This window comes from Artibeus jamaicensis, unplaced genomic scaffold, assembly GCF_021234435.1.
Source record: "Artibeus jamaicensis isolate MK-2021 breed Jamaican fruit bat unplaced genomic scaffold, CSHL_Jam_final contig_3205, whole genome shotgun sequence".
NCBI classification, from domain to species: Eukaryota; Metazoa; Chordata; class Mammalia; order Chiroptera; family Phyllostomidae; genus Artibeus; species Artibeus jamaicensis.
In genome coordinates this window covers 15,711-31,557 of record NW_026521756.1, presented here as the reverse complement: position 1 = coordinate 31,557, position 15,847 = coordinate 15,711, and the positions used below count along the sequence as shown (strand labels likewise).

Here is a 15,847-nt window from a genome sequence, read left to right as displayed (position 1 = left end):
ACACAACCAAAACTGACAGAAAATTGAACTGTACCGAAGTCTGACAATGAACGATTCATCCAGACTGGTAAGAGGGGCGGAGTCGGCGGCCTGCGGAGAGAGGTCCCGGCAGAAAGAGAAGGTAGTTAGTGGACCTGGGGGGGAGCAGGGACGAAAACCCAGTGAGGCTCGCAAGGCGGCTGGCTAACTGTGGACGCACATTTGTACCCAGATAAACCAGGCAGGTTTAAAAACAGTCAGTGGGACAGACTGCGCAACCCAGGGACCCAGCGATGGGAAATAAAGCCTAAAATTACCAATTGGAAAACCTTTCAAGAGTTGAGGTGCCAAGAGAGGCTCCCAGCCTTACAGGAGAGTTCATTGGGGAGACCCACAGCGTCCTAGAACGTACACAAGCCCACACACCTAGGAAGCAGCACCAGAAGGGCCCAATTTTCTTGTGGGAAGGGGCAGACAGGACTGAAATTCAAGAGAGAGCAGAACAAGTGCCACTGTGTGTTCTCTGACCCCACACACACACACACCCTCACAACCCAGCAACTGGGTTGCCCCATCCTGGTGAGCACCTAGGTTCTGCCCCTCATATGTAACAGGCGTGAACAGACCAAAACATTATGGCTCAAGCAGAAGAACAGCTCAAAGCTCCAGAGCCAACACTTCTAAGTGACAAAGATAGCCAACCTACCAGATGCACAGTTCAAAACACTGGTGATCAAGATGTTCACAGAACTGGCTGATTTTAGTTGCAAATTAGATAAATTAATGAAGGCTACACTAAGTGAAATGAAGGAAAATGCACAGAGAAACAATAATAATGGAAAGAAAACTGGAACTCAAATCAATGGAGTGGACCAGAAGGAAGAAACAACCAAACAGAAAAGAATGAAGAAACAAGAATTCAAAAAAATTAGGAGAGGCTTAGGAACCTCCAGGACATCTTTAAACATCCCAACATCCGAATTATAGGGATACCAGAAGGGGAAGAGGAACAGCAACAAGTGGAAAACTTATCTGAACAAATAATAAAGTACAACTTCCCTAATCTGGCAAAGGAAATAGACTTCCAGGAAATCCAGGAAGCTCAGAGAGTCCCAAAGAAGGTAGACCCAAGAAGGAACACACTAAGGCACATCATAATTACATTACCCAAGATTAAAATGAAGGAGAGAATCCTAGAAGCAGCAAGAGATAAGGAGACAGTCACCTACAAAGGAGTTCCCATCAGCTGACAAGCTGATTTCTCAAAAGAGACCTTACAGGCAAGAAGGGGCTAGAAAGCAGTATTCCAAGTCATGAAATCCAAAGACCTACAACCAAGATTGCTCTATACAACAAAGCTTTCACTTAGAATGAAAGGACAGATAAAGTACTTCTCAGATAAGATCAAATTGAAGGAGTTCATCATCATCAAGCCCTTATTTTATGAAATGTTAAAGGGACTTATCAAAACCAAAGAAAATAAAAAACATGTACAGTAAAATGACAGCAAATTCACAATTATTAACAACCACAATTAAAACAAAAACAAACTAAGCAAACAAATAGAACAGGAACACAACCAAAGAAATGGAGGGGTAGCAACAGGGGAATGGGAGGAGGAGAGGTGGAAAAGATACAGAGAATAAGTAGCATAGATGGTAAGTAGAAAATAGGAGGAGGGCAAGAATAGTATGGAAAATGTAAAAGCTAAAGAACTTAAGACACATGGACATGAACTAAAGGGGGGGAATGTGGGTGGGAGAGGGTGTGCAGGGTGGAGGAGAACAAAGGGGGGAAATGGGACAACTGTAATAACATAATCAATGAAATATATTTTTTAAAAAAGAATAAAAAAAGCCCTGGCTGGTGTAGCTCAGTGGATTGAGCGCGGGCCTGCGAACCACACGATTGCGGTTCGATTCCCAGTCAGGGCACATGCCTAAGGTTGCAGGCCAGTTCCCAGCAGGGGACTCATGAGAGGCAACCATACATTGATATTTCTCTCCTTCTCTCCTTCCCTTCCTCTCTAAAGATAAATAAATAAAATATTTTTTAAAAAAAGAAAAAAATGATTAAGTAAAAAGCGTAACAAATAACCTGGGAATCCTTATGGAACAATACAGATGGGCACAAACAGGGTGAAGACAGTTCAACCTCAACTGTATGCAGCTGTCTCCTGGAAAGCACAGATGTGCCATCTCATTCCCTCTGCCCCAGCCTGTAGATTCTCCTTACCCTGTCCACACTACCCTACCCAAGAGAATGGCCTCCACTGAACATACCTCAACAGAATGGACTGGCTGGGCTCTTCACAGGACTGGAGACCTTGGCTGTTTCACGAAGGTCCTTGCTGACCTTCAGCAAAAGGGTTGCAACTAATGTCGGATCCCCACACTGAGGTTTGGATGACGCAGTACAGGAGCTGTGCCCCAACCCAGTCCAGGCTGGAGGAGACCAACTGCAGATTGAAAGTTTTCAATGGGCCTTATGGATGTCATTCTTTTGTTAAAGAGAGTATCTTCAAAATCAAGGTCAAGTTTCACCCAGATTCCACCCACGAATATGATGACTTCAACTTTGAAAGAGCCTAATCTTTACCTTTGTGTCTCAGGACAGTTGAAAGGTAATTATGTCATTGGGAAACTAATAAAAAATAGTTTGATACAAGCAATAATCAATAAACATGTGTTTACATACAGATATACAGAGGCTATGGCCATTCTGTTCATGGAAGGAATTTGTTTGTGATTGCTTTTCCATCTGGAAAGCTTATCCCTAAAAGCCAAAGTCTTTAATGCCTGTTACTCAAACTGAAGTTTTTAAAATGTGATATAGCCATAAGAAGATATAAAATACAACTTCCAGGCATAAAAAAATGTTCTCTAGTTTTCAGTCTTCATAATAGGGGAGCCCTCATCAACCCTAATGTTCAATGCTGGATATGTTACATAAGTGTGGAAACAAGCACCACGGGCTCAAACAACTGTTTATGTGAATCCACACCTCCAAATCACTGAGTAGGCTAGATGGAAACAACTAATATTTCTTGGCATAAATAATTATCAACATTAGCCCTGGCTGGTGTAGCTCAGTGGATTGAGCGTGGGCCTGTGAAGCAAAGGATTGTGGTTCGATTCCCAGTCAGGGCACATGCCTAGGTTGTAGGCCAGTTCCCAGTGGGGGACACATGAGAGGCAACCACACATTGATATTTCTCTCCCTCTCTTCTTCCCTTCCCTGAAAATAAATAAATAAAATATTTAAAAAATAATTATCAACATTAATTGCACTTAGGCAAAAACAGGGACCATGATTGAGTGTATTTGAATCATTGCTTTTATAATTCATGTTTTAACTAATTTGTAAAACAGAAGACATCCTTTATTAAGCACTTTACCTAAGCCTGTAATAACCCTTCCAGGTCCATATTATCCCCATTGCATAGGCAAGGAAAACAAACCCACACTGGTAAACATGTCCAAAGTCCCAGATAACAAATGTAAGCTGCACTGCAAATCCAGGCTGTCTGGTTCCAAACGCACAATCTTTCCAATAAATACAATATAGCATCTGTAACAACCAAGACAAAAAAAAACAATAATGGGCTTTAAACTGCACTTTTAAAAGCCCACTGGCAATGTAAAATTACTAAAGCAGGCTAACATTCAGAGCTTGACATTATCAGTGTACAAGTATATCCATTATCACAATGGTCCTCAGAAAAACACCGAGGGACTTCCAGTCAAGATGGCGGCATCGGGAGACACACTTTGCCTCCTCGAACAACCACAAAAAGAATCACAACTAACCACAAAACAATACCCAGAACTTCCCAAAATCAAACTGTATGGAAGTCCAACAACCAAGGATACAAAGAAGCCACGTCATCCAGAGGGGTAGGAGGGGAGGAGAGAGAGAGCCAGAGATGGGAACACCAAATGGGCAGTCCCACATTCACCTGTGGTGCATAAAAATCCAGAGGGATACTTTGGAAGGGAGCAATTCCAGCCCCAGGCCAGACTCAGCAGCCCAGGGTTCTAGCACCAGGAAGATAAAGCTTCACAACTGCTGCCTGTAAAAACTAGTAGGGGTTGCGACAGCAGAAGGAACTGCTGGTTTCTCAGGAGAATCCATTTAAAAGGCCAACATGGTTCTAGAATGTGCGCAAACCCACACGCTGTTGGAATCATCACCAGGGCAGCAGCTAGAAGGGAGCCATTTGCAAACAGGAAGTGGGTGAAGTGACTGGAAACGTGCCAAGTGCTGGCCAGGCCTGCAGAGACCAGGCAGCAGCACTGTCCCCTCTCCAAACCCTCCCCGACACAGTGCCACAAGGCGGTCAAGGGAATTGTCCTGCCCTGGCAAAAAGCTAAGGCTCTGCCCCTCACAACTTAACTGGTACACTAAGGCCGAGAGTCAAAGCAGCTGTACCTAATACACATTAACAAACACAGGGAGACTGCCAAGTTGGGGAGACAAAGAAACAATGCCCAAATGAAAGAACAGAACAAAACCCCAGAAAAAGAGCTAAATGAAATGGAGATAACCACCTTATCAGATGCAGAGTTTAAAACACTAGTGATAAGGATGTTCAGAACAATCACTGAGTATAGCAACAATATAAGGGAAGAAACAAAGACTACGCTAAGTGCAATAAAGAAAAATCCACAGGGAACCAACAGTGAAGGGAAGGAAGTTGGGATTCAAATCAATGATTTGGAACATAAGGAAGAAATAAGCATTCAAACAGAACAGAATGAAAAAACAAGAATTCAAAAAAAAATGCGGACAGAGTAAGAAGACTCTGGGACATCTCCAAAAGTGCTAATATCCAAATCATAGGGATGCCAGGAGAAGACAAGAACAAGGCATTGAAAACTTATTTGAAAAAACAATGAAAGAAAACTCTCCTAATTTGGTGAAGGAAATAAACATTATGAGTCCAGGAAGCACAGAGAGTCCCAACAAATTGGACCCAAAGAGGACCACACCAAACACATCATAATTAAATGCCAAACGTTAAAGATAAAGAGGGCCCTGGCTGGTATAGCTCAGTGGATTGAGCGTGGGCCTGAGAACCAAAAGGTTGCAGTTCAATTCCCAGTCAGGGCATATGCCTGGGTTGCAGGCCAGATCCCCAGTAGGGAACATGCAAGAGGCAACCATACATTGATATTTCTCTCCCTCTCTCCTTCCCTTCCCCTCTAGAGATAAATAAATAACAGCTTTAAAAAGTCTTTTAAAAAAAGATAGAGAATCTTTTAAAAGCAGGGAGAGAAAAGCAGAGAGTTACCTACAAAGGAGTTCCCATAAGACTGTAAATTGATTTCTCAAAAGAAACCTTGCTGGCAAGAAATAATCAAAGGGATTTGAAAAGCAAGGACCTACAACCTAGATTGCTCTATCCAGCAAAGCTATCTATCATTCAGAATGGAAGGGCAGATCAAGTGCTTCCCAGACGAGGTAAAGCTAAATGAGTTCATCAAGACCAAGCCATTATTACCTGAAATGTTTGTTATGGGGACTTATTTAAGAAAAAGAAGATTAAAACTGAACAATAAAATGACAACAAAGTCACGGCTATCAACAACTACATCTAAAAAGCAAAACCAAAGACAAACTAAACAAAGAACAGAACAGGAACAGAATCATAGATATTGGGATCATTCAGAGGGTTATTAGTAGGGAGGGGAAGAGGGAGAATGGGGGGAAAAGGTTAAGGGGATTAAGAAGCATAATTGGTAGGTACAAAATAGGCAGAAGAGTATTAAGAACAGTATAGGAAATGGAGAAGCTGAAGAACTTATATGTATAACCCACGGACATGAACTAAGGTGGGGACTGTTGGAAGTAAAGGGGGTACCAGGTGGAGGGGGGGTTTATGAGGGGAAATTAGGACAACTGTAATAGCATAATCAGTCAAATATATTTTTAAAACAGTAAAAACACTGCTATGTGGGGCAAAGACATTAATGCTCCCCTTTTGAAAACGAGGAAATTGCGATTCTAAAGGTTTAAGTGGCTTCCCCACATCATAGTCTGTTTCAGAAATGGGATGAAGCCAGTGTTTCAACTCTTTTCACAGAACCTTGAAAAAAAGCAATTTTCTGGTTCAGTGAAAAAGAAGTTACAAGAAAAGCAAATTATAAAAGATGTAAGCTGGCAGCAGATATTTGGAAAGCATAAGCTGTGATTATTCAGATTAGGGTCATGATAGACAGTGATTTTCAAGCTAACTACATTAATTTTCTGACAGCATGCTCTAATTTGTATTAAGGAACTGTAAAGATGTCTGCCATTTAAATGTTTAAGAAAACCTAATCAAGCAGAACAAATAATATTTCTGGCAGATATAATTTCGACATAGTAAGTAAAAGTGAGAAATCGCTGTTGTTTTCTTATAAACAGAAAAAAATATTCTCCTTAATCAACAGTTTTATATTGACCTAACATCAAGTCTGTCAGATTCTTAAATGTGAGACCACTATCTCATTGAAAACCTCACCTAGTTTTTAATTAAATGTATTTTCAAATTTTGTATATAAAATGAAATCTTAAAATAGTATGAATTCTTAAACTATCCCCTTTGTCTACAATAAAAAATTCAGCCATATTTTATATATCAAATAAAATATAAGGATAATAATAAGAATAGTAAGACAGCATGTGTGGGACCCCCGGCCAAGATGGAGACACAGGTAGACATCCTGAACTGTGCCTCCTTGCACAACCAAAAGAAGAACAACAAGTTAAAAACAAAAAACAACCAGAACTGACAGAAAATTGAACTGTACGGAAGTCCGACAATCAAGGAATTAAAGAAACATTCATCCAGACCAGTAGGAGGGGCAGAGATGGGCAGCCAGGACAGAGGGGACTTGTGGCAAGGTGTCGGCTGGTGAGCAAGGCGGCAGCTGGTGAACCTGGGGAGGTGGTGGCTGGTGGAGCGGGATGTTCCACATTCATGTGCAGATAAACCAAGAGAAACCACGGGGGAGTGAGACAGACTGCACAACCCAGAGTTCCAGCTTGGGGAAATAAAGCCTCAAACCTCTGATTGAAAATACCAGCGGCAGTTGAGGTAGCAGCAGGAGAAACTCCCAGACTCACAGGACAGTTCATTGGAGAGACCAACAGGGTCCTAGAATGTATGCAAGTCCACCTGCCTAGGAATCAGCACCAGAAGGACCCACTTTGCTTCTGGGTAGTGGGGGAAGTGACTGAAAACCAGCAGAGAGCAGAGCAAGCGCCATTTTTCCCTCTCAGACCCCTCCCCCTCATACAGCATTACAACCCAGCAACTGGGTTGCTCTGCCCTGGTGAATACCTAAGGCTCCGCCCCTTACTATGTAAGAAGCAAGTGGAAACAGAAAAAAAAAAAATGGCCCAAATGAAAAAACAGATCAAAGCTTCAGAAAAAACACAACTAAGCGACAAAGAGATACCTAACCTATCAGATGCACAGTTCAAAACACTGGTAATCAGGATGGATGCTCATAGAATTGGTTGAATGTGGTCACAAATTATATGAAAAAATTAAGGCTATGCTAAGTGAAATAAAGGAAAATAAATGTACAGGGAACCAACAGTGATAGGAAGGAAACTGGGACTCAAATCAATGGAGTGGACCAGAAGGAAAAAGGAAGCATTCGACCAGAAGAGAAGGAAGAAACAATAATTCAAAAAAATGAGGAGAGACTTAGGAACCTCCAGGACATCTTTAAATGTTCCAACATTTGAATCACAGGGGTACAAGAAGAAGAAGAGAAAGAGCAAGAAATGGAAAACTTATTTGAACAAATGAAGGAGAACTTCCCCAATCTGGCAAAGTAAACAGACTTCTAGGAAGTCCAGGAAGCTCAGAGAATCCCAAAGAAGGTGGACCCAAGGAATAATATACCAAGGCACATCCTAAGTACATTAGGTAAGATGAAAGATAAGGAGAGAATCTTAGAAGCAGCAAGAGAAAAGGAGACAGTTACTTACAAAGGAGTTCCCATCAGACTGTCAGCTGATTTCTCAAAAGAGACCTTACGGGCCAGAAGGGGCTGGAAAGAAGTATTTAAAGTCAAGAAAGGCAAGAACCTACATCTAAGACTGCTCTATTCAGCAAAGCTATCATTCAGAATGGAAGGGCAGATCAAGTGCTTCCCAGATAAGGTCAAGTTAAAGGAGTTCATCATCACCAAGCCCTTATTGTATAAAGTGTTAAAAGGGACTTATCTAAGAAAAAGGAGATCAAAAATATGAACAAGAAAAGGACAGCAAATTCACAGTTATTAACAACCATACCTAAAACAAAAACAAACTAAGCAAAGAACAGAACAGGAACAGAATCACAGAAATGGACATCACATGGAGGGTTATCAGCAGGGAAGTGGGAAGGGGAGAGAAGAGGTGAAGGTACAGAGAATAAGTAGCATAGATGGTAAATAGAAAATAGTCAGGGAATGGTAAGAATAGTATAGGAAATGTAAGCCAAAGAACTTATATGTATGACCCATCAACATGAACTAAAGTGGAGGAATGTGTGTGGGAGAGGGTGTGCATGGTGGAGGGGAATAAAGGGGGAAAAAATGGGACAACTATATAGCATAACCAATAAAATATATTTTATAAAAAGATAGTATGTGTGCACTAGAGTAAACCAAGATTAAAATGAAATGTTTCAATAAAAACCTCTATGCCGATAGTCTTAGGCACAAATATAAAACCCCAATCCATGGTTTCTTAGTGTAACTAATAAGAATGCTTTTATCATACTGATAATTTTATTCAAATCATAATCTTCTTTAAACAACCCAAAATAAATAACTACTTTTGATTTAATAACCCCTCTTTAAAAGACCCAATTTGAACAGTAAGAGGAGTCATCTGGCTACTGTTGCAATAATTCCACCTTCTGGGAGTTGCAGACAGAAACTAATGTCTGTTGTAATATAAAAATAATCCACCTCATTTCCCTCTGGACAATGGAAATGTTCTCCGCAGAGTCCCAGCTATAACTAAGAAGGTGCAAGGGCTGCCACCATTCTTTACCAAGTGACAGTTCACTGGGCAGCTGATGGGCTATTTGCCCTGGTCTACATTATTTTGTCACCCAAGATTACCACAGCAGTTCTTTCACAGAGTGAATAAAGAATGGATGCAGAAAGTGGAATGTCAGGGAAGAATGGGAATGCTGTCCACTTTAACCTTTCCAAAGGAAAGGGAGGAGGAACAAGGGCTGGAAGAGGGAAGGAGGGGCTGAAGCACTTCAGAACTGCTTGGCCTTGCCTCACAGTGTCCCTGTCTCAGAGCCACACTCATCACTTAGAATCTACACAGTCAAATTTAACAAAACTCTTTCAGAGCTTGAAACTCAGGAGACGACCTCAGGTGGGAAACAGAATGGGTAAAGTGGGATCAGCGCTGATGCACTGCATCTTATAAAACCAAAGAGACCTTCCCGAAGCACTCCCAGAGGAAATCATTCCTCCCAAAGAATTCAATTTATTTGTCCTTGTACCTAGCACTGGCTTCCTTTTTTCAACCAAAAAATAATTCTTATGAAGTAACTGAGAAAGCAGAGCAAAATAAGAGCACAGCAATCCTTGCTGATCCTACAGGAAGGACATCTGCTCTCCAGAGTACACTATGTGAGAGCAAGGGTGGGGGCCCTGTGCGTGCATCACCAGTAACGTGAAAAGCATTTTCAAAAGAGACCAACAGACTCGGAGTGATTAAATACTCCTGAAAAGCCTGTGGAAACAAGAGAACATAATTAATATGTTCACAATGAGCACTAAGATTGCCTGACTATCTCAGAGTACTCAAGCAAAACACAGCAGTGGTAAGCAGGCTGGCAGGGGGCAACACACCAGCAACATTTTCTAGAACTCCTCATCATTAAGAAACATACATGGGTTTGGTTTAAGAAGCAAAGGCCTTTTGGTAAGTGAACTGCTCACCTTAATTTCTAAATACTTCCAAATATATTCGTGTTCTCCAGAGATAACGGGGCAAGAGTACTCTGTTGACTGTGTTTACGAAAATGGACTGAGTGATTTTTGCATTTTTCCTTGAGTCACTTTGGTGTCCTTCAATGAAGGGAGACAATGCACAGAAAGCAGGGTCAGGGACAGCCTCATATAGCACAATGGGAAGCATGCACTTCTCTGTTGACATTTTGGAAAAATACAGCAATCTGGCTAAAAACCAAGAAAATTCCACTTCAATTCACCAATTAAGAGGACATCCTCCTATGGTTTTGCAGGCCTTATTTTTCTGATTTGTTACACCTCATGTCATTCTAGTTCAAAAGTATAGCAGTCTTACACAGTGATGATGACGAAACTGGCTGGGGAAGGAATGTAATACTTAATGTGGTCACATTCCTCCAGAATATAGTGAAATAAAATTTCCGGGCTGAGTCTCTTCTTGTTAGATAACATTTGAACAGAGAGATGCTCTATCCAATCACCAGAGTTCCGGGCAATAGTCCCTAGGAAAGCAGTACGTCAAGGATGCACTTTTACCTACCATCCAAAAAAGTACCACTGAGCAACAAAAGCAACAAAAAGAGAAGTGCCAACCTAAAATGTGTGTGCGTGCTTTAAACACCACATGCAAAGGGCGTGTCTACTGCCTCTGCCCCATGAGGTCAAGCATGCTCCCTGCCCAACTTTGCTTAAGTGGACAGGCTTACTGACCTTTATAAGTCTACCAGGATTGCTGTTTCTTTTCCAAATTGAACTACTGTAATTTCAGCTTTGGAATGAGCAAACACGCAACTCACACATATATTTGTGATCATTCTTACACATATATCTGTGATCACTGTTTTGGTCTCCTCTCCTCCTTCAGGCCTCCTCTAACCACTCCTCTCTCCTGCTGTCAGAGAAAGGCTAGGAGATGGACTCAAACACAGTAAACAGTTCGCTGTGATATTTGCTCCACAGGAAATGGCAACTGAACATTTCCCACAAATTAAACATTGCCAGTGGGACTTACATGACCATTTGGAGAGATGTTCACTATAACCCTTTCACCTAAAAAGAAAATAGATCCCCTAGGAAAGCTAAACACTGGGAACATTTTGAGCTAATAAAACTCTAGAGCGAGCAGCATACTCGGAGAAAAGCAACCCTGCCGGAAAGAGGATGCAGTCTGGTGCAGTGAAAAGAGCAAAGACTCTGAAGGCAGGGAAAACAGGAGCTGCACCACTTATCAGATATAACCCTGGGGAAGTAATTTCAACTTTGGGGGTCTCAGCACCCTTGTCTATGAAATTTGTATTATAATAAATAGGACAACACCCATACCCATGTTGCTGTGAAGATTCACTGAGATATCAAATATACCAGACCAGACTCCCAGGGTCAGACTTCTGTTCCATTCACTGAGAAACAAACAATATAAAGAGATAAACAAAATAAACAGTTACCCAGGAAGGAACACTGAAATGATGTTGACCGCCTACCTCAAGATGAAATATGTATCAAGTGACATCTTATAGCAAGTAATTTTTCTTGCTTAGCGGTCATAATTTGGATAAACATAATTTAATCAGAAACACTGTGGGTTAGGGATTATGCTAAGAGTTGGGGGTTACAAAATTTAACTAGATTATCTTTCCTGCCTCAGGGAGTTTGTGTTTGTTGAAGATTTGCCAAAGTGCTGTTTTCAGATAGAATCAGACAACAGAGTTGCCCTTTCTTGTCAACACCTTTGAATTTCACCCTGTTGTCTATTACATAAGCACAGGTGACAAAAGCAAATGCACCGCTTCAAACATCGCACTCCAAGTCCCAGTCTGCTCTTTCCTCAGGTCTCTTCTCAGCCTCACTGTTACCTCTCTGCACAAGATAAAATAACCACAGGGCTCGGCTAATCAGAGCAGCTCCTGATAAAACGTTTAGGGCCAGGAACACGGAACAACTAACTGATTCCAGTTTGACACCACCATTCACCATGAAAGCCCACACCTTCGGTCGCACTGGCCAGAAACTGGGCCTCCACCAGGCAGGTTCAGCATTTGCTGAGAAAACGGTGCAAATCATATAACCTACTGATAAAGGAGGACCACTCCAGTGGTTTGGGAGGATATACTCGTAAGTTACCATCTTAACAGAAGCATGAATATGTTTGTATCACCGGAGCTATTTACGAACCTGAGAATGACAATAAATTAAAACCACTGCCCTCAATAGTATCCCCCTTATTTTCTCTCAAATCATCTCACACCTCGATTTTCTTAACTTCACCCCCTCCCCCAACACTAAGTCCTCTGCTCTGCGGCCAGACTTTGTCCTCCTAGAAAACATGGACCTACATTCAGTGCCCCAAAGATAAGAAAACCAAGAGGCCACTGGTCACAGGCCCTGCCGGAAACACCCAGAGACAGGGCGGCAGAAGTCGCGATTCCCTCGAAAGTGAGTGTGGAGAGAATCAAGTGGCCTCTCCTGAAATGGGAAAACTGGTTCCTGAACGTTTACAGAAGCCTGAGAAGCAAAACACTGTTGTCCCTCAGCCCAGGCCCTGCTGAAGGGACCCTTGAACCTAATTAAGGCTTATCAACGAAACGGTGGCCCCCTTTACCTGCGCTGCCTGCACCCCTGACGATGACGCGCAGGGCGCCAGATTTCCTGTAATCAATCGCCAGAGAAGCAGCAGGCGCGCCTGCAGCCGGGCCTCCCCGCCCCTCCCGGCTGGACCCGCGCGCAGGCGGCGGGAACTCGGGGCCAGGGATGACCTGCTCCCCCAGCTGCGGGTGGGCACCTATTCTGGGCGGGGACGGGGGTCGGTGCGTATCCAAAATGCGACTATAACCACCTCTCCCCCAGCACAGCGGCAGGGAAAAGGCATCAGGAGACAGAAGCAAGCCTTCCAGAAACAAGAAAAGCTAAGTGGGTGGAGAAGCTGCCCGGACCCACAGGTCCTGTCGGTCCTTCCGGAAGTTTGGGCAGAAGATGCCCAAGCCCCGCGCGTTCCGGGCGCGCAAGTTAAAGACGGAGAGAAGCGCTCGTCGGGACCAGGAAGGCTGGGCTCGCGGGTTCTCGCCCGTGACCAGGCCTCCTAGGGTCGCCTCGGGACCCCTGCGGCAGAGCCGTCTGCTCACCTTGAGATAGTCGTTCTCCGAGCGCAGCTCCTCGATCTCCCGCAGCAGCTCCTCCTCCGCCGCCGCCGGTGCCAGTGGGGGCTGCCCACCCGGGCCGAGCTCCCTGGGGGTCCCGGACACAGCTCGCTCTGACGGCGCGCGCCCCCCGGCATCCTCCGTCCCACAGGGCCCCGCGGGCCCCCCGCCCGGGCTGCTCCGACCCCCGAGCAAAGCGCCAGCGGCGAGGGGTGCGGCGAGGAGCGCCGGAGGCTCGGGGCTGACTCGAGGAGGTCCCCGCGCCGCGGGACTCGTCCCGAGGGCTCCTCGCAAGGGTTCGCGGTCGCTCGATCCGGTGCCGGACTCCGCGTCGCTGCTGGCGGCGGGAAGCAGGCGCTGCTCGTCCGACAAGGGTTCGGAGGGGCAGTCCGAGAGGTCCGAGCTGCTGTCCGTGTGGCTGATGCGGGAGCCCGGGGCAGGGGCGCCGGTCGCGGAGGTCACAGCGAGCACCACCGCGGGGACTGGGGCGGCAGGGATCGGGGGCCCGGCGGCGCGGGCTGGGGGGGCCGCGGAGCAGCGTTTGGCTTTGCGGCCCTTCGCAGCAGCGTGCAGCGGCTCCGAGGGCCCAGGCGGCGGCGGCGGTTTTCCAGCCCGGGGCAGCGGCTCGGCGGGCGCAGCGCGAGACGCCCTTCTGAGGCCCGAAGGGGCCTTGGCACCGCCCGCTGCCCTGGCTCCGGCGCCCAGTGGCGGCTTGTCCTTCGCGCCGGGTGCGCCGCCGCCGCGCCGGGAGAGGCGGCCGGGCGCGGCCAGGGTCCCTGGCGAGGGCGTTGCCTTGCCCGCGAGGCTGGGCGAGCGCGGGGCGGCGGGCGCCGGTGATCGGCCGGCAGAGGGGACGGCAGGAGCCGGGCCGGGCGCCCCGGGCCGGCCTTGCAGGTCCTTGAGGAACGGCCTGGCGGGCGAGGGTGCGCGGTGCAGCCGCCTCCGCTCAGCCAGCGGGTGGAGATGGTGGTGGCGGTGGTGCTGGCCAGGCAGCTGCGGCTTAGCGTCCGGAGTGCCGCCCGTGGGGCCATTCAGCGTCTCCATGGCCGAAGCCCGGACCGCGGGCAGCAGCTCGGACGACAGATGCTCCGGTGGCGGCGGCAGCGTTCAGCCTCCCAGCGCGCTGGCTCATCACTGTCTCCCCAACCCCGCCCGCTCTGCGCCCCGCGCTCCCGTGCCGCCGCCCCCCACCCCGCACCCTTAGCCCGAGGATCCCGCGTTCGCAGCCGCCTCGCTCTCCTCCGGCTGAGGTCACTGCCGCCGGAGTTCTCTGAACTCAAAGGCGCGGCGGCTTCCTGCTGCCGGCATCTACTGGACGCTGCGCTCCGGGATCCCCGGCGAGCTGCTGCAGCCTCGCGCACTGCACTCGTCAGGCAGCACCGGAGGCGCCCTCCACGCTCTCGTCCTGCTCCCCGCCCACGGCTGGCGGCTCCCCGAAGCGCCGTCCGCCCCGGCCCGTGCCCGCTCCCGACAGACAGAAACTGCACGCGCGCCTCCCGGCCTCCGGCTCCCCGCGCCCCGCCGCCGGTGCGCATGTCCGGCCGGCGCCCGGGGTGGGGGCAGGAGGGCGGGGCTTCACTCGTCCGGGCTCCTGCGCAGGCTGCGGACCCCCAGCCCTCTTAGGAGTCCTTGGGACCCTACTGGCTTTTCGAGTCCCCAGAGACGGTACCGGGTACTTGCCAGTAGGAGGGCAGTAGGAGAGGTGAATGGGGGGGGGGGGGGCACTGGCGAGGCGGGACGCGTGGGTGGGCCCCTCTGTGGATTGTGCCTTCGGGCGCCTCTTGCCCTCCATTGACCAACGTCCCCCAGAGGCCCCTCCATCCAGCACCTGCCTCCCAGGGCCGCTTAGCTCCCTGCCCCAGTGTCCTCTCAACGTTGTGCCTGTAGCCTGCACACTCCATTAAGGATTGCTGGTCCCCGAGGCAAGGTATCGCGTCAAAACAGGCACAGTGCTCCACAGTTGGCACCCTCGCCCCGTGGCTTCCGGAACTCACCGAAGGAGGAGCTGCCGTAGAAATAGGAGACGAAGCTAGCCAAGCTTGGGGTCAGAAAGGGGACTCAAATTTATAGTTCCGGTTGCCAGCCAGACAACTTCATAAGCATTGTTCTATTTCATCCTCATAACAAGCCCGAATTACTGTTTTTTTAAGGCTAAGGACACAGGCGCAAGGAAGAGCAGTTGGTGCCTTAGCCAGTCCTTGGCTGCATTGGGATTTACACCCAAGCCCATAGAATTCTCAGACCTTCAACGCCATCCCCTCAGAGAACCAAGAGCTTGAGTATCTGTCTGCCACTGGAGGGTCTAACATGAGCCAATGAACTCTTTGGGCCTCAGTTCCCTTTATAATTCCCTGTATAATTGGAAAACACTGCTACCTGAGTGTTTGTGGGATTAAATGAGCAAGTATGGATAACACTGCGTAAACTATAAAGTGCTTTTCAAATACCATCGAGCACAGTTTTAGTCTAAGGCACTGGATGTTGGGTAAAACTCAGATGAATAAGGCCCAGACTGTGGTCTAGACTCGACTTTGCCTCCCAGCAAAGACGCGGGCAATAATTACCAGTTTCCAGGGTGGCCACTTACCTGGCCTAGGGAGATTGGAGCTTTCCTGGAAGTATGAGTTTGCCTTGTGGGGAGTGCCTAGGACTTGCCAGAGTAAGGACTGTGGGTGAGATATGCAGGAGGATGGGTGGGACCACATCTTTTGCTTCAGCGTTTGGACATTATCCCAGAGGCTGGAGGAGCCCTGG

The 15,847-nt window shown here is 47.0% G+C and overlaps 1 protein-coding gene across 9 annotated transcripts in view; it reads right to left on the bottom strand.

Annotated features, from left to right (window-relative positions):
• MTCL1 (microtubule crosslinking factor 1) overlaps positions 1-14,227 on the bottom strand; it is a 140,320-nt gene extending 126,093 nt beyond the window's left edge. For all 9 annotated transcript variants that reach the window (XM_053663534.1, XM_053663536.1, XM_037147470.2 and 6 more), the window contains exon 1: positions 13,079-14,227. In XM_053663534.1, coding sequence (XP_053519509.1) covers positions 13,079-14,137 — 1,059 coding nt within the window. In that variant the 5' untranslated portion in view covers positions 14,138-14,227. The remainder of the gene's footprint in view (positions 1-13,078) is intronic.
• Between the last annotated feature and the right edge of the window lie 1,620 nt (positions 14,228-15,847).